Here is a 25,222-nt window from a genome sequence, read left to right as displayed (position 1 = left end):
AGCCAGCTTGGGCAGGAAAGTCTGTGAGACCCTTATCTTGAATTAACCTCCAAAAATTAGGAAATGCAGCTGTAGCTCAAGTTGTAGAACACTAGCCTTGAGCAAAAAAGCTCAGGGCCAGTGCCCAAGTCCTGAGTTCTGGCCCCAGGACTGAAAAGAAAAAGAAATTGGGATATGGAGCTATGGATATAGCTCACTGGAAGAGCACTTGCCTAGCCATTCAAATGGGGGGAGGAGAGGAGAAAAGAGAAAAATTGGGTTATTATATTTAGAAATCTGTTCTCAATTCTCTTGAACAAGCTGATGCTTATTTCCCCATTTTATGAATGGGGCAACCAAGATATTGAGAAAGGACAAATAAATGAGAAAAAATACATTGTCTACAATCTGTATATTGTCTCTTTACAATAGCCCTTTGGGAATCAATACCTCCGTTTGACAAATGAGACCATTCAACCTTGTAGACATAAAGTAATTTGCTCAAAGTCTCACAGCTGGTAAGAAGTGGATTCTAAGCTCCTGTTCTTCTATTGCATAAAATGCTCTCTTGGGAGCAAAGTTACACAGGAAACCAGTGACAGAGCGAGGACTCAAATCTGAGTCTCTGTCTGCAGAATCCAAGGCATAATTTGTTTGGTTGGATTACATCTGCTTAAATTTTATCACTGGCTCAGCATTGAGAAAAGGACAAATAACTAGACATTTACACACAAGATCCCCCAAAACCATTTTGATTGTGCTTCTTCTCTAATCCCACTATGTGCCAGATACCATTCTAGGTATTGGGGGTGTCACAGGGAACAACAATAACAACAAATCTTGGCATCTGTGATACTTCTAAGAACAGGAAAAATGTAAACAAGTGGCTGGAATATAACAGGTAACAATGAAGCCCTAGCTTGTGTTCCATCCCCAGCATTGAAAAAAAAAAAAAGTAAGCAAATAAACAGAATAATTTAATAAGGAAACCAGAAGCCAGTAGCTTACCCCTGTAATCCTAGCTACTCAGGAGGCTGTAATCTAAAGATTGAGGTTGAAAGCCAGCCCCAGGCAGGAAAGTCTATGAGGCTCTGATCTCCACTAAACTACCAAAAAAAAAAAAAAAGCTGGAAGTGGAGTTGTGGCTCAAGCTAAATGACAGCACCCAGACCTGAATTTAAGGCCCAGAATTGGCACACGTCAACACAAAAAATCACTATACTGATCTGGGAGTGTAGCACAGTAGTAGAACATGTGCTTAACATAAGCAAGAACCTGGCTTCTATCCTTAGCAGCACAAAAGTTTCCTTTTTCTTTTTTTAAAGACATTATGAATCACTTATGTACATACAAAAAGGACACTGGGTGACCTGGCAGAACACGAAGCCATTGAACAACTCCTTGAAAGGAGCAGGCACTGGTGCAGACCTCCCTAAACAAGTGAAGGACCTTGGAAAGCAAGCCAGAGGGAGTTTGTCAGATTGGTAAGGAAATTATGGGATTGTAAACTCTTGTAGAGTCTCACAGACTTTCCTGCCCCAGCTGGCTTCAAACTGTGACCCTCAGATCTCAGCCTCCTGAGGAGCTAGGATTACAGTCGTGAGCCACTGGTGCCCGGCTGTGTTATTTTCAAGATAGGGTCTTGCTCTATGCCTGAACAATCTGGACCATGATCCTCCTACTTGTGCTTCTCTGTGTCACTGGGGATAACAGGCATAGGCATTTCATTGGTTGAAATGAAGATCACACTTTTATCAGACTGGTTTTAAAGGTTGATCCTAGGATGATGCATACTTTCTTTTTCTTTTTCTTTTTTTTTTCTTAGTTCGTCACGGGGCTTGAACTCAGGGCCTGGATGCTGTGTCTCAGCTTCTGCCCTCAAGTCTAGTGCGCTACCACTTTGAGCCACAGTGCCACTTCTGGTGTTTAATTGGAGGTGAGTCTCACAGACTCTCCTGCCCAGGCTGGCTGTGAACCTGGATCCTCAGATCTCAGTCTCCTGAGTAGCTAGGATTACAGGTGTGAGCCACTAGTACCTGGTTTGGTTCTACCTAAAACACCATCTCCCATGCTTTATCTATTTTTTATTTTGTTTGGTGCACATATTGAGGCTTGAACCCATAGCCCTAGTTTTCTCGCTGGGTTTGTTTGGTCATAGCTGGCACTCTACCACATGAGCTATGCCTCCAATCTGTCATTTTATTGGTTAATTAAGAGACAGTCTTGTGGATTTTTTTTCCCTGCCAGGGCTGGCTTCAAACCAACAGGAGGTATCAGTCTCCTGAGTAGCTTGAATTACAAGGAGTGCTAGAAATTCTGTTTTTGAAGGGTCAGGAGGGTAGGATTGCTCTGTTCTCTAAGATAGCCTCAAACTCCTGTGTTCAATGCATCTTACTGCCTCTTCCTCCCCAGTAGCTTACACTATATGTGTATATTGCTAGCCTGACTTCTTGGAACCTGCCTCAGAAACTGTGTGCTTGGTATCAAGCCCATGGTACACGCTGAGTCAAAGATTGGTCTGAATGACATAGCCAGACCCTTTCTTAGAAAAATAAAATCAGGGCTGGAGGTGTGGCTTAAGTAATGCAGGGCCTAGCAATCCTGAAGTCCTGAATTCAAACCCTAGTATGTTAAAAGAGAGGAGAGCGAGAGAGGGAGTTGGAGAGAGAGAGAGAGAGAGAGAGAGAGAGAGAGAGAGAGAGAGAGAGAGAGAGAACAAGGAAAAAAGGAAGAGGCTAACAAGCAGGCATATAGCTAAAAGTATACAAGTGGTAAGCTAAGGAGTTAGGCTTATCAGAGAGGGAGTAGGGAAAGGGAAAGACAGTAAGCATTTATATGCCTAAGCAGTATGGCCATATGTAATTTTACAGCGTTCACCAAGGTCAACTTGGAAGCAAGTCAGGAAAACAGCCAGAACCATCTTCTCAAAAGCCCCCTAAGGGGCCCCATTCAGACTAGCTCTGCCTGTGCAGTTACAGGCAAAAGTTCAAGACAACCAGTCTTGAGCACAAAGTTCTAGTCTCCAAGGGGTACACAACTTAACAGGGGTGGGAAGATGGGGAGGAAAGGCACTGTAGCAAGCTTTGATTTGTTTCTAGGGAAGCCAGTGGGAGGCTGCGATCTCTGGGGAATTTCTATTCAGGACTACTCCCCCAGGACCATTAGCCTGGGACAAGCAAAATTGCAAGCTATCAAGTACTTTAGCATTGCTTCAGCTGGCCAGATGTGCCCTGGTGTTTTTGTTCCTGGCCTCTGAGGTCAATTATTCTTGCCCTTCCCCCTTCCCCCTCCGAGGGCCCTGGCACAGGGAACTGTGGTTACTTTCTGCAAGGGATGACATTCTTTTTGCCTCTCTTTGGGCTGTGCAATCTGGTTGTTTTCTGCTACAGAAAAAAGAGCCTAAGGGAGGTGGGTTTCTCTGCATCCTTGAGTGTCTGGACCTAAAGGACTGGAAACATTCCAGCCAGCTCCAGCAAGTTTTCCCTCCCTTTGCTGAGACACACAATTATCCTTTTAAGGTTAGTGCTTGATCCAGGCTTTGGCCTATGATAGCCAGTCCTTAACCTGGGTCAGCAATTGGTAGACTTGGTATTTGTGTGTGTCAGTATTGGGGCTTGAACTCAGGGCTGGGTACTATCCCTTAATTTTTTCATTCAAGGCTGGCATTGTACCACTTGAGCCACAATTTCACTTCTGGTTTTTTGAAAGTTAATTGGAGATAAAAAGGTCTCACAAACGTTTTGCCTGAGCTGGCTTCAAACCAAAGCTCCATTCTCAGATCTCAGCCTCCTGAGAAGTTAGGATTACAGGCGTGAGCCACTGACACCTAGCTCTTGCGGCCTTTTTAGACCAGATACTGGAGTTCCAAAGTGGCTGACTATGCCAAGACAACCTCTAAAGGACTCCGAGAGCAAGGGATCCACATCTCCTTAAGGGCTTTGCCTGTGGTAGTACATTTACACCATTTTAATTGTCACAGGACAGCATGTTAAGAACATATACACACACCACACACACACACACCTACAACAGAGTCCGAGCCTCAGGCAAGGAAGTTTATTAGGAGACACATGGAAATGTGGCTGTCTGGCCTTTGGAGTTTTTCTGGCATCTCCTGACCTCAGTCCCAGTGAAGTCCCCAACCCAGCCTGCTAACCTATGGGCATGGCATGGCACCCAAACTGGATGCCACTAATGGCCTAGCTCTCTGTCAGTCTATTCCTCTAGGGTCCAGTTGTCATGGCAGTCTAGGGCACATAGATCCGAGCTGCATCCAAATCTGCCCCTTTCTGGCTAAGATTGTGTTTGGTAGCCCCCATTAGAGGTGAGGACCACTTACCACACAGTTAACTTTCCCCATGAAGGTGATCAGAATGCTCCACCTCATTCTTTTTTTGGGGGTGCCAGTCCTGGGTCTTCAACTTAAGGTCTGGGCGCTATTTTTAAACTCTTTTTTGCTCAAGGGCTTTGTGCTCTACTAGAGACATAGCTCTATTTCTGGCTTTTGGCGATTAATTGGAGATAAGAGTCTCACAGACTTTCCTGCCCCGGCTGGCTTTGAACCTTGAGCCTCAGATCAAGGTTTAAGTCTCTTGAGTAGCTAGGATTATAGGTATAGGTGTGAGCCACAGCACCCGGCTTTTATCTCATTCTTAATTCCTAGCCTTCATTTCCAGAAGTCTCATTGCTATATCTCAGAAGGCACAGGGCAAGGCTGAGAAAAGTAAATTCTGAATAGACAAGAAGCAGCCAAACTTTAGGATTTCTTTTTTTTTTTTTTGTCGGTTGTGGGGCCTAAACTCTGGGCCTGGACACTGTCCCTCAGCTCTTCAGCTCAAGGCTAGCACTCTACCACTTGAGCCACAGCAGCACTTCCGGCTGTTTTCTGCTTATGTGGTGATGAGGAATCGAACCCAGGGCCTCATGCATGCAAGGCAAACACTCTACCACTGAGCCACCTTCCCAGCCCTTTCTTTTTTTTTTTTTTTTCCTTGGAGGTACTAGTGTTTGAAATCAGAACTTCCTTTTCACTAGGCAGGATCACACTGCTTGAGCCATATTCCAGCCCTTTTTGTTTTATTTTTGAGATAAGACTGTCCTGGGGTTGACCTGGACTTTCATCTTCCTATTTATGCTGTGATGACAAGCACCCACCATCATACTCAACTATAGGTTGAGATGGAGTCTCCAGAACTTTCCACTCCCACTTGCTGCAATCACAGGTGTAAACCACTAGTTCCTTCCAAACTTAGGGTTAGGAGTCTATAGATCTTAATCCATTTCTAAATTTCCCAAGTATTTAATGAGCGCCTGTATGTGAGGCGAGATTCTAGAATCAGGGAATACAGGCCATACTGGCAAGGTCCTAACACCTTACCTGGACAATTTCCTGAGTATCAAAACACAATTATGGTCTCCGATCTCTATTTCTACCTACCCACTCCTTTCTCCCACTGCTCCCTCCATCTCCCTCCCACCACCTCCCATGCCCTTTTCTTCTCTGCTTCAGCAGCAGATTCCCCTCCCTTTGGTTTGCTGGCTCTCCACCCTCTCCTGGACCCCATCATTCCAGTCCTGTTGGTGATTCTTCCTTGAGAGGCCTTGTCTGAACATCCACTATGCCAAAGGGTCTCAAGGCCAGGTGCCCCCGCTGGTGCTTGATCCGAGCCGAGCTGTCACCAAAACCTTTGCCACACTCTGCACACTTGTATGGCTTCTCTCCAGTGTGGGTGCGCCTGTGTTTGACCAGATCTGAGCTTCGGGGGAATTCTTTCCCACAGAAGCCACACACATGGGGCTGGCTGGGTCCAGAGGGTTGGGCCCGAACTCGGGGTCGTGGAGTCGTGGGTGCTGGGCCAGGTGGGTTATGGGGCCGCAGGAGAGTAGATGGTGGTGGTGGTGGTGGCCGTGCACGTTCACCACGATGGGTGCGGAGGTGCTTAACTCTGGCTGAGCTATCAGCAAAACCTTTGCCACATTCAGGACAGAGGTAGGGTTTCTCTCCTGTGTGCACACGATGGTGTTTTACCAGGTCAGAGCTTCGGCGGAAGCCCTTGCCACACTCAGGACATTTGTGGGGCTTGTCACCTGCCAGGGGTGGGGGTGGCTCCCCAGCCTGGGGGCCTCCGGGCTCTGGCTCGAAGCCAGGCAAGCCAAAAGGCCCATCACCCGAGTGCGAAGGGCTTCTGGGTGTCAGGGAGGGGCTGGTGCCAAGAGGTGGTGGAGGTGGGCTGGAGATCAACGGGGCTACAGGGTAGCCTGCAAAACCGAAGTCTTGGGGTTCCATGTGTGTCAGACGATGGCGAAGCAGGGTAGAGCTGAGGCTGAAGGTTCGGTCACATTCAGGGCAGGCGTGGGGTCTCTCGCCACTATGGGTACGGAGATGCTTAACCCGGGCTGAACTGTCAGCAAAGCCCTTGCCACACTCGGGGCACAGGTAAGGCTTCTCACCTGTGTGCACCCGCAGGTGCTTTACTAGGTCGGAGCCTCGGGCAAATTCCTTCCCACACACATCACAGCCAAAAGGCTTGGGTCCCAGGTGACTGCGCTGGTGGCTCAGGAGGCTGCAGCTGAGTATAAACCTCTTGCCACAATCAGTGCAGGTATAAGGCTTGTCCTGTGCCTTGGGTCCCTGGGCAGCAGTGGGGGTGGCCCGGGATGGCTGTTGTCGAGGTACCACCGGCCGAGGGGGCTGCTCCCCTCGGTGTGTCCGCTGGTGCTTTATGCGGGCAGAACTATCGCCGAAGCCCTTCCCACAGATGCCACACTTGTAAGGTTTCTCACCCGTGTGTGTCCGCTGGTGCTTCACCAGATCAGAACTCTGCCGGAAGCTCTTGCCACATTCCCCACAAATAGTGGGGCGCTCACCAGCCGGGATCCGGGGTCGAGGGATCTTTGGGGGACCCTGGGTCTGTGGCCGAGCCCTGTAGGGCTTCTCACCACTGTGAGTTCGCTGGTGTTTGATGCGAGCTGAGCTATCGCCAAAGCCCTTGCCACACACCCCACATTTGTAGGGCTTCTCCCCGGTGTGGGTCCGCTGGTGTTTCACCAGGTCCGACATCTGTCGAAAGCTCTTGCCACACTCGCCACACACTGCTGTCCGATCACCACTCCCCTGGCCCCAGCGTGGTTCTCCCAAGACTCGGGGGGCTCTGTCCCGAGGCTGAGGCTTCCCTAACCCCTCTTTGTGGACCCATAAGTCATCCCAGGTCTGGATACCTTCAGGTTTTAGAGACACAGTTCCGACCTCATGAGCTGGGGCCAAATCTTCCTCTTCTTTGAATCCCAAGTCATCTTCTTCCTGTAGTTCAAACTCATCAGGCTGAGAAACCTCCACATTCTCACTCCCTAAAGCTGGGAAAGAAAGGAGTTGCACACCTCAGCACTTGATCATTGAGCTGTATACTCGGAGCCCAGCAGATCTTATCTTTGATATCAACCTCCATAAAAAGACTCTTTTGTGTGTGTGTGCATCCTGGGCCTTGAACTCAAGGCACTGTCTAAGCTTTTTTGTGCTCAAAGCTAACATTCTACCACTTGAGCCACAGCTCCATTTTTGGCTTTTTGGGTGTTTAAATGAAGATAAAAGTCTCATGGTCTTTCTTGCCTGGGCTGGCTTTGAACCTTGGTCCTCAGATCTCAGTTTTTTGTTTTTTTTTTTGGGGGGGGGTCCGGTCCTGGGGCCTGAACTCTGGGCCTGGGCGCTGTCCCTCAGCTCTTCAGCTCAAGGCTAGTGATCTACCACTTGAGCCATAGCACCACTTCTGGCTTTTTTCTTTTTGTTTATATGGTGCTGAGGAATCGAACCCAGGGCCTCATGCATGCAAGGCAAGGGCTCTACCACTGAGCCACCTTGCCAGCCCAGATCTCAGTTTCTTGAGTAGCTAGGATTACAAGTGTAAGCCACTGGTGCCTGGTTATAAGACTTCTTTTGACAATGGCTTAGTCTCAAGGATTTCTCCTCTAAGCTTGTCAAGCACTTATTATCTATGCATTTCAGTAATAATGGTGATACCTATTTACCATATCCTTAATATATGCCAATCTCGCAGAACTAAGAAAAGGCCTAGAGCTTGGCTCAAGTGGTAGCCATCTTTTTTTCCTTCTTGTGCTGGGACTCGAACTCAAGGCCTGGGTGCTGTTTTTGAGCTTTTTCACTGGAGTCCTACCACTTGAGCCACCTTTACTTCCTGCTTTTGGGTGGTTAATCAGGTACAAGAGTCTTAATGGACTTCCCTATCCAGCTGACTTTGATCCTCAATCCTCAGATCTCAGACCAGTGAGCAGCTAGGATTATAGGTGAGCCACCAGTGCCCGGCCTGCCTAGCAATCTTAAAAGCCCTGAGTTCACACTCCAAAAATAAATATGTATCAATCACTAAGCTATGTGGAACCCCAAAAATCCTAAGAGATAGTATTACCATTGTAATTACTCTTATAGGCTGGGCGCCGGTGCCTCACTCCTGTGGCTCACACCTGTAATCCTAGCTACTCAGGAGGCTGAGATCTGAGGACTTCAGTTCAAAGCTAGCCCGGGCAGGAAAGTCCCAGAGACTCTTATCTCCAATAAACCACTAGAAAACCGGAAGTGGCACTGTGGCTCAAGCAGTAGAGTGCTCACCTAGAGCTGAAGAGTGCAGGGACAGCACCTAAGCCCAGAGTTCAAGCCCCATGACCACCACCACCACCAACAACAAAAATTACTCTTATAATCATAGAGATGCTGAGAACTTAGGGTTTTTTGTTGTTTGTTTGTATTTTGTGCTGGTCCTGGAGCTTAAACTTAGGGCCTGGGTGCTGTCCCTGAGCTTTTTTGCTCAAGGCTAGCTAGCACTCTACCACTTAAGCCACAGCTCCACTTCTGCCTTTTTGGTGGTAAACTAGAAGAAGAGAGTCTCATAGATTTTACTTCTCTGGCTGGCTTCAAACCTCAATCCTCAGATCTCAGCCTCCTGTGGAGCTAGGATTACAGGCTTGAGCGCACCAGTGTCCCACTCAAAGCCAGATTTTTAATTTAAGTCTGACACCCAAGCCTGTGTTACCTATTACGCTATGTCTCTATTTTGAAACCTGGTATGTGTTCTATTTGTATCTTGACATATTACCTGGTTTTGTAATTTATTTCTTCACTCATCCTATGTATGACTGTGGGTACCCACAGCCATCCCTCAAGATGCTTAGGAGTGGTAGGAGCGGTAAAATAAAGTACCAATCATTATAACTCGATTCAGAGAGAGGAGAAAGGAGATAGGGACAGACATTTGCATTGGAACGGAGAAGATCCTGGAGAGGCAGGGCAGATAAAGCTAGAGATGGATGTCGGGACTAGTCTGAGCATGCAAGATCTGGACTAAACAGAAGCTAAGAAAGGCTTTCAATTAGTAGAGGAGAGCTAAGGAAGGCTTGAAAACGCAGAGACCAGATTAGATCTGGGACGTAGATCAATCCGGCTGCAGGAAAGCATCACTGGAGAGAAAAGGTCGAGGGGGAAGGTTGACTGCAATTGCTCGGCTGAGACAGAACGAGACCTGAAGTAGGGCAGAGACCGAGAGCGTGGTGTAGACTGTGGGGGAGGGGTGCGATTCCGGAGCAGATGCCCCTTCCGGCCTGGCACACAGTAGGTGTTCAGAAAGGCTGGCTTCCTCCCTGGGAGCGCGCTCCCCTCCCCCTCCGCCCGGGAGCACAGCTCCTGTCCGATTTCCCCCCGATCTCAGTGGGCCAGAGCCCAGGACCGGAGTCCCCACCCAGCCATGCCCTGTCAGTGGGGGTCCTCACCTGCACCGGCGCCTCTCGGCAGCTCCCTCTCCTCCGGGCTCCGCAGGTTCGGACCCCAGGGCTCCACGGCGCGCTCCATCGCGCGGCACGCCGCCCTGGGCAAAGGGACAGACACCGGCCCCAGCGGTCACGCAGCCATGTGCGGCCCGCGGCGCCCTGCCGCCGCCCTCTGCCGGCCGAGGCGGGCACCGGGGCCCCGGCGCGGGGCGCGGCTCCCGGGGACCCCCGCCGGCCTCCCCTGCACCTGCTGCTCCCCGTCGCACGCGCGCGCGGCCACCGCGTCCTTGCCTCCCAGCGGGATGCGGGTTACCGGAGCTCCCCGGCGCCCCGCGACGCGGGCTCCGCGCCCAAGCCGGAGGGGGGGGGCTCGGCCCCCAGGCGTCCCGGGGCGGCCGCGGGGAGCGGAAGCCAGCGCGGGGCGCGCCGAGCCGCTCTAGGACCCGGGAGGAGCCGCGCGCCCGCGGGCGCCGCCCGGTCGGCGGGGCTCGGTGGCTGGCGGGCGGCCCGAACTCGGTGGTTTTAACCGTGTGCTTCCTGGGCTGCTGCGGGGCGCCGGGGGCCGAGGCTGCTTCTTCCCGATCGTCGCCGGGTCCCGGCGTCACCCGCGCCCACCTCCGGGGCGGGTGGGCAGCGCCACCAGCCACGCTGGCCCGGGAGAGACAAAGAGGGAGCCGGAGCCGGACCCGGGGAAAGGGGTGGGGGAGAGACCGAGGCAGACAAAGGGCGGCGGGGACCCCAGACGGGGCGGGGCGGGGCGCCGAGTCTCGGGAAACAAAGCCCGGCTGGCCCGGAGGCCGGCGGCCCGGGAGGGGCGGGGGCTGGGCTGGGGGGGGGACCGGGACAGGAGAGGGGCTGGGGGGGGACCCCAGGTAAATGCTGGGGGGTGAGGCCGGCTGATAGAATAGGGGGAGAAGCAGAGAGAGAGAGAGAGAGAGAGAGACACCCCTTCCTCTTCCTGAAGACCCTGGAAAGCCGAGTCAGCAACGCCCCTGACGACCCAGGAGCAGATCGGTGCCCGGGGACGGGCGCCTCTCCCTTGGGGTGAGGTGGACAGGGCCCCAACCAGGTGCCAGATCCGCTGAGACGTGCCCAAAAACGTTGTAAGAGGGAAATCCCAAGAGCATTGCATAAGGCTACAGATTTCCGGACCCCCTTCTCATCCTCAGGCTGAGAAGTCTGTCTCCTCCCCCTCCTGCCCTTCCTCCTCCTCTTCCTCCCCTCCCCCCCCAGCAGGTGGACAGGAGTCCTAGATGGGGAGCTTAGATGACCTGCTATTAGCGTTCCCCAACTGCCCTCGCACTTTACTCTCACTTTTGAATAAACTTTGCCTCTGCTCTCACTTTTCCTGCCTCCTAATTTGTTATTTGTTGGAAGAGAGAGAAAATAAAATAAAATAAAAGAACCCAAGACCCCCACGTGCTGTCAGAATCACATTTGTAGCCTCCACCGAGACCCTGAAGCTGCGACTCAACAGAAGTCAGAGGCCTGAGTTAAAGAGGATGCAATGCTCAGGCAGAGACAATGCACCAAGGTTGACAGTGGAGGGGGGGGAAAATGGCCTCTGGTGACAAAGAGATGGACAAACAGATAAAAGAGAGATATAAAGTTATTGAAGCAGTGTTGGAGGAAAAAGGAAAAGGGATGGGGGGAGCAGGAAGCCTGGAGAGAAACAGCCAGATATAGAGGAACAAAAGACAACATTGAGTTAAACAGGCAGGAACAAAGAGACAGAGACACAAAGAGGCTGTCAGAAAGCTAGGGACCCGTGGACATACCTACAAATCCCAAGCCCAGGAAGAGGCATAATTGCAGGATCTTTTTTTTGAGGGGGGGTCAGTTGTGGGGCTTGAGCTCTGGGCCTGGACACTGTCCCTGCCCTCTTCAGCTCCAGGCTACAGCTCTACCACTTGAGCCACAGCACCACTTCCGGTTTTCTTGTGGTTTATTGGAGACAAGAGTCTCATGGACTTTTCTGCTCAGGCAGCTCTGAACTGCCATCCCCAGATCTCAGCCTCCTGTGTAGCCGCCACCCACCGGCACCTGGCTTGTACTCCAGGAGGCAGATCTACTTTTGAGGAAAGGAACGCCCAGAGGGATCTTTAGCCACTCTTCCAAAAAGAGGCATGGGGAGCTGGCTCACACCTGTAATCCTAACTACTCAGAAGACTGAGATCTGAGGATCAATGGTTGGAAGCCAGCCTGGGCTGGAAAGCCTGTGAGACTCTTATCTCTAATTAGCCACCAATTAGCAGAGATGTGGCTCAAGTGGTAGAGAGCTAACCTTGAACAAATAAATTGCTCAATAGTGCCCAGGCTTTGAGTTCAAGCCAAAGTACCGGGACAAACAAAACCAAATAAAAATATTTGGAACTTTTCCTTCCCTCATCCTCCACAAGATATTCAACTGGTGTTCAAGTCTAGTCTCTCTATCAGAAAAATTGGTCCCCTTTTCTTCACCCACTGTACTCTACTGTCCTGCCTTAGTTTTTTTGTTTTTTTTTTTTGGTTGGTTGTGGGGCCTGATCTCTGGGCCTGGGCGCTGTCCCCCAGCTCTTCAGATGTAGACCAGCGCTCTACCACCTGAGCCTCAGCCCTACTTCCTGCTTTTTCTGCTTATGTGGTGCTGAGGAATCGAACCAAGGGCCTCATGCATGGAAGGCAAGCACTCTACCACTGAGCCACCTTCCCAGCCCCCCTGCCTTAGTTTTACCTCTGGTCAGCTCATTCCTCTTACTCAATAACATTAAAGAAGGTAATATATGCATTTCTTTATTTTTTATTTATTTCTTTATATTTTTTTGGTTGGTTGTGGGGCTTGAACTCTGGGCCTCAGTGTTGTCCCTCAGCTCTTCAGCTCAAGGAGAGAGCTCTACTGCTTGAGCCACAGTGCCACTTCCGGCTTTTTTCTTTTTGCATATGTGGTGCTGAGGAATCGAACCCAGGGCCTCATGCATGCAAGGCAAGCGCTCTACCACTGAGCTACCTTCCCAGGCCCATCAGCAGGAAAATTTAAATCTAATATTGTTACACTGATATAATCTCACTTTAGTATTTATCCTTCCAGATGTGCATCTGTGCCTGTACATAGGTAAGCATATAGATTTCTTTCTTTTTGGTCAGTTGTGGAGCTTGAACTCTGGGCCTGGGCACTGTCCCTCAGCTCTTCATCTCAAGGCTAGCACTCTACCACTTGAACCAAAGTGTCACTTCCAGTTTTCAGGTGGTTAATTGGATATAGTCTCATTGACTTTCTTGCCTGGGCTGGCTTTGAACCATGATCCTCAGATCTCAGCCTCCTGAGTTAGCTAAGATTACAGATGTTAGCCACCAGCACTGGGCTGCATATAGATTTCTACAAATAGTCACAATCCCGTGCCAGTGGCTCATGCTTGTAACTGTAACTACTCAGGAGGCTGAGATCTGAGAATCTGGGTTCAAAGTTTGGGTAGAAAAATCTACAAGAGGGGCTGGGAAGGTGGCTCAGTGGTAGAGTGCTTGCCTTGCATGCATGAGGACCTGGGTTCGATTCCTCAGCACCACATAAGCAAAAAGATTAAAAAAAAAAAAAAACGGAAGTAGTGCTGTGGCTCAAGTGGTAGAGTGCTAACCTTGAGCTGAAGAGCTCAAGGGACAGCACCCAGGCCCAGAGTTCAGGCCCCACGACCAGCCCGAAAAAATAAAAAAGAAAGAGAGAAAGAAAGAAAAGTCTACAAGACTCCTATCTCCAGTTAAACATTAAAAAAAAAAAAAAAAGGCAGGCCCTTGTGCTAGCTCATGCCTATAATCCTAGCTACTTAGGAGGCTGAGATTTGAGGATCACAGTTAGAAGCCAGCCCAGGCAGGAAAGTCCAGGAGACACTTATCTCTAATTAACCCCCTAAAAATGGGAAGTAGATCTGTGGATCTAAGAATTTAAGGATTAGAGTGTAGCTTAAGTAGCAGAGAGTTTGTCTAGTGAGTTCAGGGCCCAGAATTCCATTCCCTTGTACCATCACAACACAAATACTAAGTGTTCCAGGGTGGCACTCTACTACTTGAGCCACAGCTCCATTTCTGGCTTTTTGCTGGTTAATTGAAGATAAGTCTCAAGGACCTCTGTGCCAGGGCTGGTTTCAAGTGTTGATCCTCAGATCTCAGCCTCCTGAGTAGCTAGGATTATAGGCATGATTCATGGTTAGCCAGATATGATTTTCTTTTCTTCCTTCCTGCTTTTTCTTTTGTGATGTTGGGTCAGAGCCCAGTGCCTCATGAATACTAAGTGATTCCCTGACTCCCCCACCCCCAGAGTCTTAACTAAGACCATAGGGCTGCTCAGCCTGATGAGAAACTTGGGAGGAAGGGCTGGAATAGGAAAGGATATAATTATCCTTCCCTTTGCTTCTATCTAAGCATTACTGTCATCCTTCCTCCTCCCCCTCCCCCCACTTAAAAATGAACGCTGTGAGTTATACTTACTTGTGGCTGTCTCTCTGGACTGACTTAATTCACACTGTCTGAATCTTTAACAACTGATCCAGACAGCAGTGACTGGATTTGAACTGTCAGCCCCACCACACTACTCAGCTCATGAAGTAATAACTAGAGTTTACCATAAGTGAGCTCATCTCATAGACAAAGCCTGTTCTAACAGCTTTATGTGATGTAGCTCATATGCTATAATCTTCATCAGGTGTGTGTGTGTGTGTGTGTGTGTGTGTGTGTGTGTGTGTGTGTGTGTGTGTGTGTGTGTGTGTGTGTGTTATGTGTACACGTGTCCAGTACTGGGGCTTGAACTCACGGCCTTACACTTTCGCTTGGCTCTTCTGCTCAAGGCTGGTATGCTACCACTTGAGCCCCAGCTTTGCTTCTGGCTTTTTGCTGATTAATTAGAGATACGGGTCTCATAGAAGCTGGGCACCAGTGGCTCATGCCTCTAATTCTAGCTATTGAGGAGGCTGAGATCTGAGACTGGTGGTTTGAAGCCAGCCTGGGGAAAGAAAGTCCATGAGACTCTTAGCTCCAATTAATCACCAAAAAGCAAAGTGGAACTGTGGCTCTAGTGGTAGAGTGCTAGCCTTGAGCAAAAGGAACCTTGGCACAGACACAGCACCCAGTCACAGAGTTCAAGCCCCAGGACGGGGGTGGGGGGGAGAGGGGGGAGAGAAAGTCTCATGGACTTTTTTTTCTGCCCAGGCTGGCTTCATGCCACAATCTTTTGACCTCACATTCTTTTTTTTTGTCGGTCGTGGGGCTTGAACTCTGGGCCTGGGAGCTGTCCCTCAGCTCTTCAGCTCAAGGCGAGCGCTCTACCACTTGAGCTACAGCACCACTTCCGGTTTTCTGGTGGTTTATTGGAGATAGGAGTCTCACGGTCTCTGCTGCCCAGGCTGGCTTTGAACCACGATCCTCAGATCTCAGCCTCCTGAGTAGCTAGGATTACAGGCGTGAGCCACCAGCGCCCAGCTGACCTCGCATTCTTTAAGTAGCTAGAATTACAGGTGTGAGCCACCAGGTCTTGGCTTTTTTTTTTTTTTTTTTGGGGGGGGGTCCGGTTGTGGGCCTAAACTCTGGGCCTGGGTGCTGTCCCTCAGCTCTTCAGCTCAAGGCTAGTGCTCTACCACTTGAGCTACAGCGCCACTTCCAGCTTTTTTCCTTTTTGCTTATGTGGTGTTGGGGAATCGAACCCAGGGCCTCATGCATGCAAGGCAAGCATTCTACCACTGAGCCACCTTCCCAGCCCAGGTCTTGGCTTTTTCAGGTTTTTACAAGAATAGAATTATCACTGGGGCCATTGAACAGGTATAGAAATGGAGTCACCAGAAAGCTAAAGATGCACAAGGTCACACAGTTCTAAATGACTATGTGTCACCATAGTCATATGTATTTACTAAAGCTGTGAGTTTAGCGTGTTAGGACTCCCAATCTTGTTAGTTAGAATAGAAGGAAGACCCAGAGAGATGACTTTTCTAGGTTACATAGGAGAAATAAACTAGTAATGAGCTTGAAGTAGGGATATAATAAGTCAGGGTTTGTGGTACATACTTGTAATCCCAGCACTCAGGAAGCTGAGGCAGGAGGATGGTGCTGTGAAGCCAGTCTTGGTTTCATAGGGAGACGCACTAACAAAAAAACAAAACAAACCAGACACTGGTGGCTCATACCTGTAATCCTCGCTACTTAGGAGGATGAGATCTGAGGATCACAGTTCAAAGCCTGCCCAGGCAGGAAAGCCCGTGAGACTCTTATCTCCAATAAGTCACTAGAAAACCAGAAGTGGTACTGAGGCTCAAGTGGTAGAGCACTTGCTATGAGCTGAAGAGCGCAGGGAAGCACCCAGGCCCAGAATTCAAGCCCCATGACCAACCAAAAAAAAAAAAAAAAAAAGCTAAGGGATAGTGCCCAGGCCCCAAGTTCAAGCCCCAGGACTAGCACAAAATAAATAGATAAAAACCAAAACGATAGGGGCTGGGAAGGTGGCTCAGTGGTAGAGCGCTTGCCTTGCATGCATGATGTCCTGGGTTCCATTCCTCAGCACCACATAAGCAAAAGGAAAAAAGTTGGAAGTGGTGCTGTGGCTCAAGTGGTAGAGCGCTAGCCTTGAGCTGAAGAGCTGAGGGACAGCGCCTAGGCCCAGAGTTCAGGCCCCACGACCGGACCCAAAACAAACAAACAAACAAACAAACAAAAAAGATACATATATGGCATATATAAAGTCTTGGATCTGGCCTCTAGAACTATACATACACACAACACACCTTTCTATATAAATATATACCAAGTAAAAGGTACCTCTATGGCACATTTTTCAAAATGTATAGAAACAAAAAAAGTACATATTAAGCACAGTAGCGTAATTGCCTTAGGATGGACAGACAGAGGAGTGAGTTTTAGGGCTATGTTGGTCTGTTGGAGTCTACCTAAGAGAATATCTCAGCCTGGGTGTCTAAAACAACAGACATTTATTTTCTCACAGTTTTGAAGACTGGAAATCTGAGATCAAGGTGCCAGCATGATTGGTGTCTGGAGGCCTCTCTCCTTGGCTTGCTGATGGCCCTCTACTGGCTGTGTCCTCATTTGGCCTTTTCCCTGTGGGTATACACACACAAAGAGAGAGAAAAAGAGAGAGAGACAGAGAGACAGAAAGAAGGATAGAGAGACAGACACAAACAGAAAATTTGTGTTTCTTCCACTTATTAGGACACTACTGTTATTGAATTAGGGCCCCAAATATGTGTGTGTGTGTGTGTGTGTGCGCGTGTGTGTATGTGTGTGTGTGTGTGTGTGTGTGTGTGTACTAGCACTGGGGCTTGAATTCAGGGCTTGGGCACTTGAGCCACAGCTCCACTTCTGGCTTTTTGCTAGTTAATTGGAGATGAGTCTCACAAACTTTCTTCCTCTGAACCTCAATCTTCAGATCTCAGCCTCCTGAGTAGCTAGGATTACAAGCATGAACCACTTACAACGGGCTCCAAGCTTGTTTAAGTTTAATTACCTCATTTAATCCTTTTTTTTTTTTTTTTTTTTGCCGGTCGTGGGGCCTGAACTCTGGGCCCGGGCTCTGTCCCTCAGTTCTTCAGCTCAAGGCTAGCGCTCTACCACTTGAGCCACAGCGCCACTTCGGCTTTTTTCTTATGTGGTGCTGAGGAATCGAACCCAGGGCCTCATGCATGCAAGGCAAGCGCTCTACCACTGAGCCACCTTCTCAGCCCTACCTCATTTAATCCTGTCTATACATAGATTTGCACTGGGGGGCTAAGACTTGAACATAGGAATTTAGTGGAGGAAGGGTAAGATACAATTCAGTCATAACAGAGGCTAAAAGAAAAATAATAAACGAAAAGGAAGGGAAAAGAGAAGAACATGGAGTTGTGGAGGCGGGTGGGCTCCAGATGGAGCAGGCCCTTGTAGAAACTTAGTTTTAAGGCTCAGAGAGAGTAATTGCTTATCTTTTGCAGTACTGGCATTTAGCTGAGTCTTGCACTTTCAAGGCACGTGTTCTGCACTGAGCCACACCCCCAGTGCTTTTGTGTGTGTGTGTGTGTGTGTGTGTGTGTGTGTGTGTGTGTGTGTGTGTGTGTGTGTGTGTGTGTGTGTGTGTGTGTGTGTGTGTGTGTGTGTGTGTGTGTGTGTGTGTGTGTGTGTGTGTGCTAGTACTGAGTGATGAGTAAAGGGATCCAGAATGTAGGAGTCCCAACTCTTCTTGGTTTTGTCTTTCCCTATCTCTCTGGCCTGGGCCAATTGAAGCATCTCCACTTCCTATGCTGCCCGCCCCCTTCTTTGTAGCACTCAACTTCCTGCCTCACAGAGGAAGTGGGGAGAGATACCAGGTGCAGCAACAGCTAGTGGAGCCATGGTGAGTCCTTATGCCCAGGATCCCTACCCCGTTCCCTCCAGAGCCCCCTCCCCCCAAAACCTTGGTTGACACACAGTAGGCTGACTTTTCCTAGCCTTTGGGTTCAGGTGATAAGGGGGCTATTCCACAGAGCCTCATATGGAGTCCCCCTCACCCCTCCCAACAGGACAAGGAGTATGTGGGTTTTGCAGCCCTCCCCAACCAGCTGCACCGCAAGTCCGTCAAGAAGGGGTTTGACTTCACACTCATGGTGGCAGGTCTGGGGGTTCTAGGAAGGGCTTTGGGGAAATGGGTGGTGTCCCCAGGGAACCCTAGCTCTCCCTTCCTCTGATCGATTGGCCTGGTCTGCCCACAGGGGAATCAGGGCTGGGGAAATCCACCCTCATCAACAGCCTGTTCCTTACCAACCTGTATGAGGATCGGCAGGTGCCAGATGCCAATGGTAAGACCCTCCTGCCCTCTCCTTTGGCTGTGTCCCTAGACTGACTCTTTTCTGTTCCAGCTGGGGACTCGGTAGCCACTGCTTCTCTCCCTGAAGAACGAGTGGCAGCAGCTGTGTTGCTGGGAAAGGAACTCAGTCTGGCTTCTTCCCACCCCCACAGCCCGTCTGACACGAACGCTGACCATTGAGCGCAGGGGTGTGGAGATGGAGGAGGGGGGTATCAAGGTGAAGCTGACCTTGGTGGACACACCTGGCTTTGGGGACTCTGTGGACTGCTCGGACTGGTGAGGAAAAGGGCAGGGGATGGGGGATGAGCTTCTCAAAACAGCTATCTGGAGGCCCAGGGGTCAATCACAGGGTTAAGTCTATCCTGGATTCAAAAGGAAGTCATTTCTGGGCTTGGTGACATCTCGCCTGTGTCCCCACCCGTTGCCTTTGATGCCTTTGGTTGGCAGCAAAGGAACTATTTCTTGTTCCCATAGCCCTGGTTAGCCTTACCCCCGTCCCTGTCCTCTAGCCTCTGATCTCTGACCCCCCACATCCTCTTCCCACACCCCAGCTGGCTGCCTGTGGTTCGCTTCATTGAGGAACAATTTGAACAGTATCTCAGAGATGAGAGTGGACTGAACAGGAAGAACATCCAAGATTCCCGGGTTCATTGCTGCCTCTACTTCATCTCGCCCTTCGGCCGGGGGTCTGAAAGACAACCCGAGGGGTGGGAGTGTTAGGGGTGTCTGTCTATTGGAACTTGGTCCTGACTAATTTCTGGGTGCAGGCTCCGACCCCTAGATGTGGCCTTCCTCCGGGCAGTGCATGAGAAAGTCAACATCATTCCAGTTATTGGTAAAGCAGATGCTCTGATGCCTAAGGAAACCCAGGCCCTCAAGCAAAAGGTGTGGGCATTGACCTTAAAGTGAAAAGTCATGACCAAACACAATCTTAGGTTTGATTTTCTTCCTTTAGATGGGTGTGGGGTGGAGGAGGTTGGCTTTCTTAGAATTCTAAGTGTCAGGCTAGATTATAAGAGAAAGTGTCCCAGGAAGGTGGGCAGGGGGTTGCCATTCCTGAAAGGGTCAGAACAAGATGGATGTTCAGTACCAGAACTAGATACTTGGCTAAGACCCACTTGGCCATGATGATCTCTGACATTGTTTTAGCCCCTACCTGGTGTCTTCAGAACCTTTGCCCACTGCTGTTTGTCTCTCCTGATCTCCGGGTATCTGTCCCACCTTTCTCAGTTTCTAACCATCTATGCCTTTAAGATTTTGTTGGTGGTGGTGGCGGTTGTGGGTCTTGAACTCAGGGTGTGGGTGCTGTTCCTGAGCTCTTTCACTCAAGGCTAGTGCTCTACCACTTTGAGCCATAACACAACACTTTGGGTTTTTTGGTGGCTAATTGGGGATAAGAGTTTCACCAACTTTCCTGCCTGGGCTGGCTTTGAACCATGATCCTCAGATCTGAGCCTCCTGAGTAGCTAGGATTACAGGTGTGAGCCACCAGCACCCAACTAGATTTTATTTTTGGTTAGTTTCTATGTGTATCCCTCACCATCTCTGTCTTTCCTCTCTTCTTTTGTCTCTGACCATCCACTGTCTCTGGCCATGCCAATATTCCCTAAGCCTCTGTTCCTCACTCTGTATCTGTTTCCTTTGAGATCCGGGACCAGTTGAAGGAGGAGGAGATCAATATTTACCAGTTTCCGGAATGTGATTCTGATGAAGATGAAGATTTCAAGAGGCAGAATGAGGAGATGAAGGTGGGAGAGGCACAGGAGGAAGAGACAGAAACCAAGAAGGCAGATGCGGAGGTGGAAGCTGATCATTTTCTGCCCACTAGGGGCCGACATGACCCCTGATCCCTGTCTTCTAGGAAAGCATTCCTTTTGCAGTGGTTGGTTCCTGCGAGGTGGTGAAGAATGGCGGGACCCGACTAGTGAGGGGACGCCGCTATTCCTGGGGTACCGTGGAGGGTAAGGCGTAGACACGTTCTGGCGCCAGCTGGGAGCCCAGAGCCTGCACCTGATATGTGAAATTGGAGTGGGCACTGGTCCGGGGAGTTCCTGGGAATCCAACTAGGGATGCCTGGGTTGCAAAATGTGGGTCCCTGAGAAGTACAAAAGCAGGACTCCCAGTGCACCTAACCTTGATCCTGAGGTTGGGCCCGAAGCTCCCCGTCCAGCTCTGGGTCCCCCCATCCCCCCTCCAGTGGAGAACCCACATCATTGTGACTTCCTGAACCTGAGACGGATGTTGGTGCAGACACACTTGCAGGACTTGAAAGAGGTGACGCACGATCTGCTCTACGAGGGCTACCGAGCCCGCTGCCTCCAGAGCCTGGCCAGGCCTGGGGCGCGAGACCGAGCCAGTCGCAGGTGAGAGCTGGCGCCGACTTATTTTAGATGCTTTTATTTTGGTGCCCGACCCTTAGGGCAGCCTTTCGGGTAGGCCCCGCCCCAAGCCCCGCCTCCAACAAGACTTCTCCCTCACTTTCTCCTCCCACTTTGCCTAACTCAGCGTCCGCGGCCCCGCCTCCCAGGCCCAACTTCTCCCCAAACCCAGACCCCGCCCCTGACTCCGATCTCCCCCTCCCCATCCTCCCAGTAAGCTATCTCGTCAGAGTGCCACAGAGATCCCGCTGCCCATGCTGCCTCTGGCCGAGACGGAGAAGTTGATCCGTGAGAAGGACGAAGAGGTGAGCAAGTGCCTCACTTCCCCTCCAAACGAGGCCCTGGGTCATTTTCACGGTGCCCCTTGGGCTTTGCCTGGTCCCATCGCCTGCAATCTTGTCCCGCACAGCTACGCCGCATGCAAGAGATGCTGGAGAAGATGCAGGCCCAGATGCAGCAGAGCCAGGCTCAGGGCGAGCAGTCGGACTCTCTCTGAGGTCCCCGCCTCTGCCCTTCCTTACCTCGGCTCCGCCTTAAGTCGGTCGCTTGTCCAATCCCCGGGCTCCGATTGCCCAGCCGGACCCCAACCACTAGATGGGCCCTGGCACTTGCTTTGCGTAGGTGCTCAGACTAAATGGTTCAGCCCCGGAGCACTATGCCTGAATGTGCCGCCCCGCCCCGCCAGAAGCCGCGCCCCAAACCCACTCCCCGCCCAGTTCTTGCAGAGGAGCCCTCCAGGCCAGGCCTAGACCGCTCCTCTCCCCTTTGGGGGTGTCCCCCTCTTCATTCAATAAAATCAGCTTCTCATATCCACTCGAGTGTTCTCCATCCTCCCAGCCCGCTGGCCTCCTGGCCCTTGATTCATTCATTTGTTGGAACACTGGACAGTATCAGCCCAGCTTTGAACTTGAGCCCCTCTCACATAAACATACTGAAGGCGCCGTTAATAAGAAAGAAAGACCAGTTGAATTTTATTGGGAGTTTGTCTGGGTGAGGATCGGACTGGCTGGAAGTGTTGTTGGCCACCAGAGGCCCTAAAAGGGTCCTCTCTACTCCTGGTCCTTAGCATCACCGTGCGTGATGACGTAGCAGATGTTCTTGTAGTCTACGTTGCCGCCCACATCCGGGGGGAAGGCAGCCCACATATTCTTGATCTGAGGGAAGATGCACTCATACCTCAGCATCAGTTCCTGGCCCTTTCCCTCCCAGTTCCTTCCTCCTTCCCAGCCTCTCTCCCCACTCACCTCCTCCTGGGAGAAGCGGTCACACTGTGTGGTAAGCAGCTCCTCCAGGCTGGAGAGGTGACATTAAGGGAATTGAGATTGGGTTCATGATTCCTGTCCACTTCCATCCCCGTTGCCACCCCCATGCTTCTCTGGGGCCTACTCTTAGATCTTTCACTCGTTTTCCAAAACTGCTCCCTCTTAAGTTTGTCCCAATGTGCTGCAAAAATGTAATCCTACTACTAAGTTTCTCTGTCTCTGTCTTTCTCTTTCTTCCTTGCTTGCTTCCTTCCTTCCTTTCGCCAGTCCTGGGGCTTGAACTCAGGGCCTGGGCAGTGTCCCTTAACTTCTTTTGCTCAAGACTAGCACTCTATCACTTGAGCCACAGCACCACTTCTAGTTTTCTGGTGGTTAATTGGAGATAAGAGTCTCACCAATGGGCTGGGAAGCTGGCTCAGTGGTAGAGCGCTTGCCTTGCATACATGAGGCCCTGGGTTCTTATTCCTCAGCAACACATAAGCAAAAAGAAAAAAGCCAGAGTGGCACTGTGGCTCAAGGGGTAGAACTCTAGCCTTGAGCTGAAGAGCTGAGGGACAGTGCCCAGGCCCAGAGTTCAGGCCCCACGACCGACCGGACCCCCCCAACAACAACAAAAACAAACAAACAAAAAGAGTCTCACCAACTTTTCTGCCTGGATTGGCTTTGAACTGCTATCCTCAGATCTCAGCTTCCTGAGTAGCTAGGATTACACGTGTGAGCCACGAGTTTTCTTTCTTTCTTACTCACTATGTAGCCCAGACTGACCTGGCCTATATAGCCTAGGCTGGCCAATACCTTAGTAAGAATTTAAGGAGTCGTCTGTGTAGAAACAGTGAGAGGGACCACTTACAACTGCTTCTTGATGGTGCCCTTCCCTTCTGGGTCCAGGACCTTGAAGGCACCTGTGATCACATCCTCGGGGTCAGCGCCTAAAGGATCAGAGGACATCATGAGTCAGAAGAGTGACTGATGGTCTGGGAAGAGGCAACTGGGGGCTTAACCCCAGGACGCTTCACTCACCTTTAAGCTTCTCCCCAAACATGGTCAGGAAGACAGTGAAGTTGATGGGGCCACTGGCTTCCTTCATCATGGCATCTAGTTCCTCATTTTTCACATTGAGGCGGCCTGCAGGGGGATAGGGGAAGCAGGGGCTGGGACTGGGTCCCCTAAATTTAGATTACTTCATTTTTTTTCCTTAGCTAGATAAACTGAGGCCTAAGACAACTACATTCCCCTGGATGCTGGAGTTTTGTACTGACTATTTATGGGTGGGAGTATGGGGCTCACCCATGGCTGCGAAGGTGTCCCGAAGGTCCTCCTTGTCAATAATGCCATCACGGTTCTGATCAATTACAGTGAAGGCCTGGAGAGGGAAGGGGTGAGAAAGAATAAGGTCCCACATAGTCTGGCTTCAGCCAGATCAGATTCTGGCCCCCAGCCAGCTGTCCCCTTCCACCCTAAGCAGGGGGAAGGGAGGAAGGAATTCTAAACCTTCCTCCTCCCCCCAACAGGTGCACATTCCAGGGAGGGGAGGGGAGAGCTGTCTTTGGTCTTTGGTCTCCCATCTCCCCTTACTCACCTCTTTGAACTCCTGGATCTGAGTCTGGTCAAACATGGAAAAGACATTGGAGCTCCCTTCTGCTGCTGCCCTTCTCTTGGCCTTCTTGGGTGCCTAAGGAGTGAGGATTGGGCAAAAGGGTCCATGGGCCAGTCCTTAAACTGCTATGGAAGCAATGATTAGATTCAAGTTTTTTGTGGGGTTCCCCCCCCTTTTTTTTCTTAAGATAGGGTCTCCCTTTGTCATCCAGGCTGGCCTTGAACTCAACTAATCCTCCTGCCTAGTCAGTCTCCCAAGTAGCTAGGACTATTATAAGAATCTTCACCCCCCCCCCATTTTCCCCTATTTTTCTTGGTAGTGAGATTGCTGGGCAAGCATTGTATCACTTGATCCAGATCTCCAGCCCTTGAAGCCCACCCCCCTTTTTTTTTTGGTCAGTTGTGGGGCTTGAACTCTGGGCCTGGCTGCTGTCCCTCAGCTCTTCAGCTCAAGGCAAGCACTCTACCACTTGACCCACAGCACCACTTCCAGTTTTCTGGTGATTCATTGGAGATAGTCTCATTGACTTTCCTGCCTGGGCTGGCTTTGAACCATGATCCTCAGATCTCAGCCTCCTGAATAGCTAGGATTACAGGTGTGAGCCACCGGCACCTACTTGAATCCTTTTTTGTAAAGTAATTTTTCCCCTCCTTGGGATTTCTTTGCTGAGGGGGCTTAGCCCAAAGGTTACAACCCCCAAATCCTACCTGTAGTTCTGGGATCCCATTCCTTTCATCCTGCCCAATAGGTAGAGACTTCTTTCCCTTCTCAGTACTCTGGGACTCCTAGGAGTCCCAGACAAATTGTGTGGCCTTGATCTACTCATTTACTCTGGTTGAACCTCATTTCTAAAATGGGAGTAGGAATCATCATGTCCCAGAAGACTTTAGGAAGATGGAATGCAAGAAAGGACAGAACAGGCTTTGAGGGGGACTAGACCCTGGTGAATGGAATGGAAGACTATCCTTAAGTTCTTTAGATCATCACTATGCCTGTTTCTTATTCTTATTAGTAATGTTAAGAAAGACAAGCATCATCTTTTATTTCTTTTCAAGGGTGAGGCTGAGTATAAGGGATCTGACCAGGGGCAGGGGATTCTCTCACTCACCATGTCTTATGTCTTCTGGGGGTGAGGCAGGAGCTCCAGCTGGAACAAAGCAGAGAGTCAGCCTGGAGCAGTCCATGTGGAGTTATATAGCCCTGCCCCGGGGAGCCCTTAGCATACCAGGGTAACCTTAGCCCTGTTGGTGCCCACCCCAGATACCAAAATAGCCCAGCTCAGGGCCTCTCCTTTCTTGGAGGGCCTGAAGCAGCTGGAGCCTAGGGAGGGAGGAGGGAGTGGGTCTTGGGATGAATGTCTCATTAGGACCTAGGCAGGAAAGATTTTTTTTCCTCCCCAAAGAGGCCTAGAATAGGTGGTGTAAAGGTATAGTAACCATTGATTGGTTAC

General features: G+C 50.4%; 3 protein-coding genes across 3 annotated transcripts; 1 reads left to right on the top strand and 2 right to left on the bottom strand.

Annotated features, from left to right (window-relative positions):
• Nucleotides 1-4,020: 4,020 nt before the first annotated feature.
• LOC138841754 (zinc finger protein 48-like) lies at nt 4,021-10,013 on the bottom strand. Its single transcript, XM_070042618.1, has 2 exons — nt 9,754-10,013; nt 4,021-7,332 (listed from the first exon to the last, which is right to left on the bottom strand). The coding sequence occupies exons 1-2, from the start codon at nt 9,830-9,832 to the stop codon at nt 5,543-5,545; spliced, it is 1,869 nt and encodes a 622-aa protein (XP_069898719.1). The 5' UTR covers nt 9,833-10,013; the 3' UTR covers nt 4,021-5,542.
• Nucleotides 10,014-17,983: 7,970 nt separating this feature from the next.
• LOC138841753 (septin-1) lies at nt 17,984-21,726 on the top strand. The gene is made up of 11 exons (XM_070042617.1): nt 17,984-18,085; nt 18,252-18,342; nt 18,441-18,527; nt 18,688-18,811; nt 19,087-19,221; nt 19,303-19,420; nt 20,182-20,283; nt 20,397-20,496; nt 20,733-20,898; nt 21,128-21,218; nt 21,323-21,726. Exons 1-11 carry the CDS (start codon nt 18,083-18,085, stop codon nt 21,407-21,409), a joined length of 1,104 nt encoding a protein of 367 aa, XP_069898718.1. The 5' UTR covers nt 17,984-18,082; the 3' UTR covers nt 21,410-21,726.
• Nucleotides 21,727-21,856: 130 nt separating this feature from the next.
• On the bottom strand, nt 21,857-24,919 carry LOC138841695 (myosin regulatory light chain 11). The gene is made up of 7 exons (XM_070042472.1): nt 24,881-24,919; nt 23,755-23,847; nt 23,463-23,538; nt 23,196-23,300; nt 23,026-23,104; nt 22,158-22,206; nt 21,857-22,067 (listed from the first exon to the last, which is right to left on the bottom strand). Exons 1-7 carry the CDS (start codon nt 24,881-24,883, stop codon nt 21,963-21,965), a joined length of 510 nt encoding a protein of 169 aa, XP_069898573.1. The 5' UTR covers nt 24,884-24,919; the 3' UTR covers nt 21,857-21,962.
• Between the last annotated feature and the right edge of the window lie 303 nt (nt 24,920-25,222).

Source organism: Dipodomys merriami, unplaced genomic scaffold (genome assembly GCF_024711535.1).
Source record: "Dipodomys merriami isolate MVZ:Mamm:240054 unplaced genomic scaffold, mDipMer1.0.p SCAF_328, whole genome shotgun sequence".
Lineage (NCBI taxonomy): Eukaryota > Metazoa > Chordata > Mammalia > Rodentia > Heteromyidae > Dipodomys > Dipodomys merriami.
This window is presented reverse-complemented; position numbering and strand designations above follow the sequence as displayed.